At 30.3% G+C, this 1441-nt stretch overlaps 1 protein-coding gene across 2 annotated transcripts in view; it reads left to right on the forward strand.

The window, feature by feature from the left end:
- LOC108750082 (A disintegrin and metalloproteinase with thrombospondin motifs 9) overlaps positions 1 to 1441 on the forward strand; it is a 43627-nt gene that overhangs the window by 25634 nt on the left and 16552 nt on the right. For both annotated transcript variants that reach the window (XM_018489317.1, XM_018489318.1), the window contains exon 5: positions 929 to 1124. In XM_018489317.1, the coding sequence (XP_018344819.1) occupies positions 929 to 1124 (196 nt within the window). The remainder of the gene's footprint in view (positions 1 to 928; positions 1125 to 1441) is intronic.

Consider the following 1441-nt stretch of genomic DNA (forward strand, 5'->3'; position numbering starts at 1 on the left):
GTCACGCACGTGCGCCGAGTGCCGAGAATCTGTATTCCGAAAAAATAAATAGATCCAGAGAGTTCATCTCCGTTCCGAATGTTTAATCAAGGAAGTTAACGTATCGTAGTTGGCGGATAGGATAACAACGAGTAGCGTTTCGTTTGTAAATAATGCTCTTCTAATAGCATTTGTCTATAACTCGGCGCTGCTTAAAATAAACGCGAGCCGAATCTTCTCTTATTTCACGTAAAAATACGCATAAACGCGTAATGTGTAATAATTCGTCTGATTACATGGAACGTCACATTTATAAATAATTTCAACGTAATTCTGTCTAATCGTTAGGAAATGGTTTACTCGAGCCAAAAGTTCACGAACTCCAATCGATTTCTTTTTTTCGAGTAAAATAAATTTTCTTAGAAACATAAATGAAGTCTCGTATATATGTATGATGCAAGATCTTATTTTACGACTGAATTTGTATCAAGTTGTATCAATTTTGCCAATTAGTTCCATTTTATTAATATGTATAGAAAAAAATAATATTGTAACATTGGCTAGAATAGCAGTTTTTGATTGAAAATAATTTTCTTTATTCAATAAGTATTTTATAAAACATTAGAAATATTAAGCGATCATTATTGACCATTTTTATTTTTTAGATTAATATGATCTATATTTTTGTGCAAAAAACAAGTCTGAAAATTATTTACTTTTATATTTTTTACACTAACAAAACATTTGATTTTTAATTAAATATTTTTTAATTAAATAATTTTATTTTTGTAGTAAATTTATTAGCTTGATCCTTGATTCAGTCAGTAAGAAGTTAGTGTTAATAAAATAAACGACATTTTATTAAAACAAGGGTACGATAAATTTATTTCGTTAATACTGTTATTAAATTAACAGAATTATTTTTTTTTTTCGTAAATTTGATTTTCAGACTGGTCACATGAAGACGTCAATGGGTAACTACTTCATTAAACCTACCGAGCATTGGCGCGAGGACGACAAGGATTCTCTTGGGTCTTCGTTAAAACACGCGATCTATCGTGTACCTACTGCGATCAATTTAAATGATGACTCCAATTACGATGCTCCCGAAAATGATGTTAAAAGTCGCAACTGCGGCTTAATAGGTAAATGAGAAGTTTCACTTATTTCGATTTACAATATCACGATGCGTTATCCGTTTGGTATGTGGGGTGGTTCGTTAGTGACACAGTCGGGAAAAGCGGGTCATTCTGTCCGAAGAAGCAAGTCGAAGGAATGCAGAAGAAAATGAAACCAAGTCAAATTTGTTTCAACAGTGGCTATCAAAATGTACAAACAATCATAAATGTTTTATCGAACAAAATAGAAATCTTAGTTTTTATTTTATTGTTTTTTTAATAGATTGAGAATTATTTGTATTATATTAATATATTACAATTAATTATAACGTAAGATCGGAAGA

The sequence above is a fragment of the Trachymyrmex septentrionalis genome, unplaced genomic scaffold, assembly GCF_001594115.1.
Source record: "Trachymyrmex septentrionalis isolate Tsep2-gDNA-1 unplaced genomic scaffold, Tsep1.0 scaffold32, whole genome shotgun sequence".
Classification (NCBI taxonomy): domain Eukaryota; kingdom Metazoa; phylum Arthropoda; class Insecta; order Hymenoptera; family Formicidae; genus Trachymyrmex; species Trachymyrmex septentrionalis.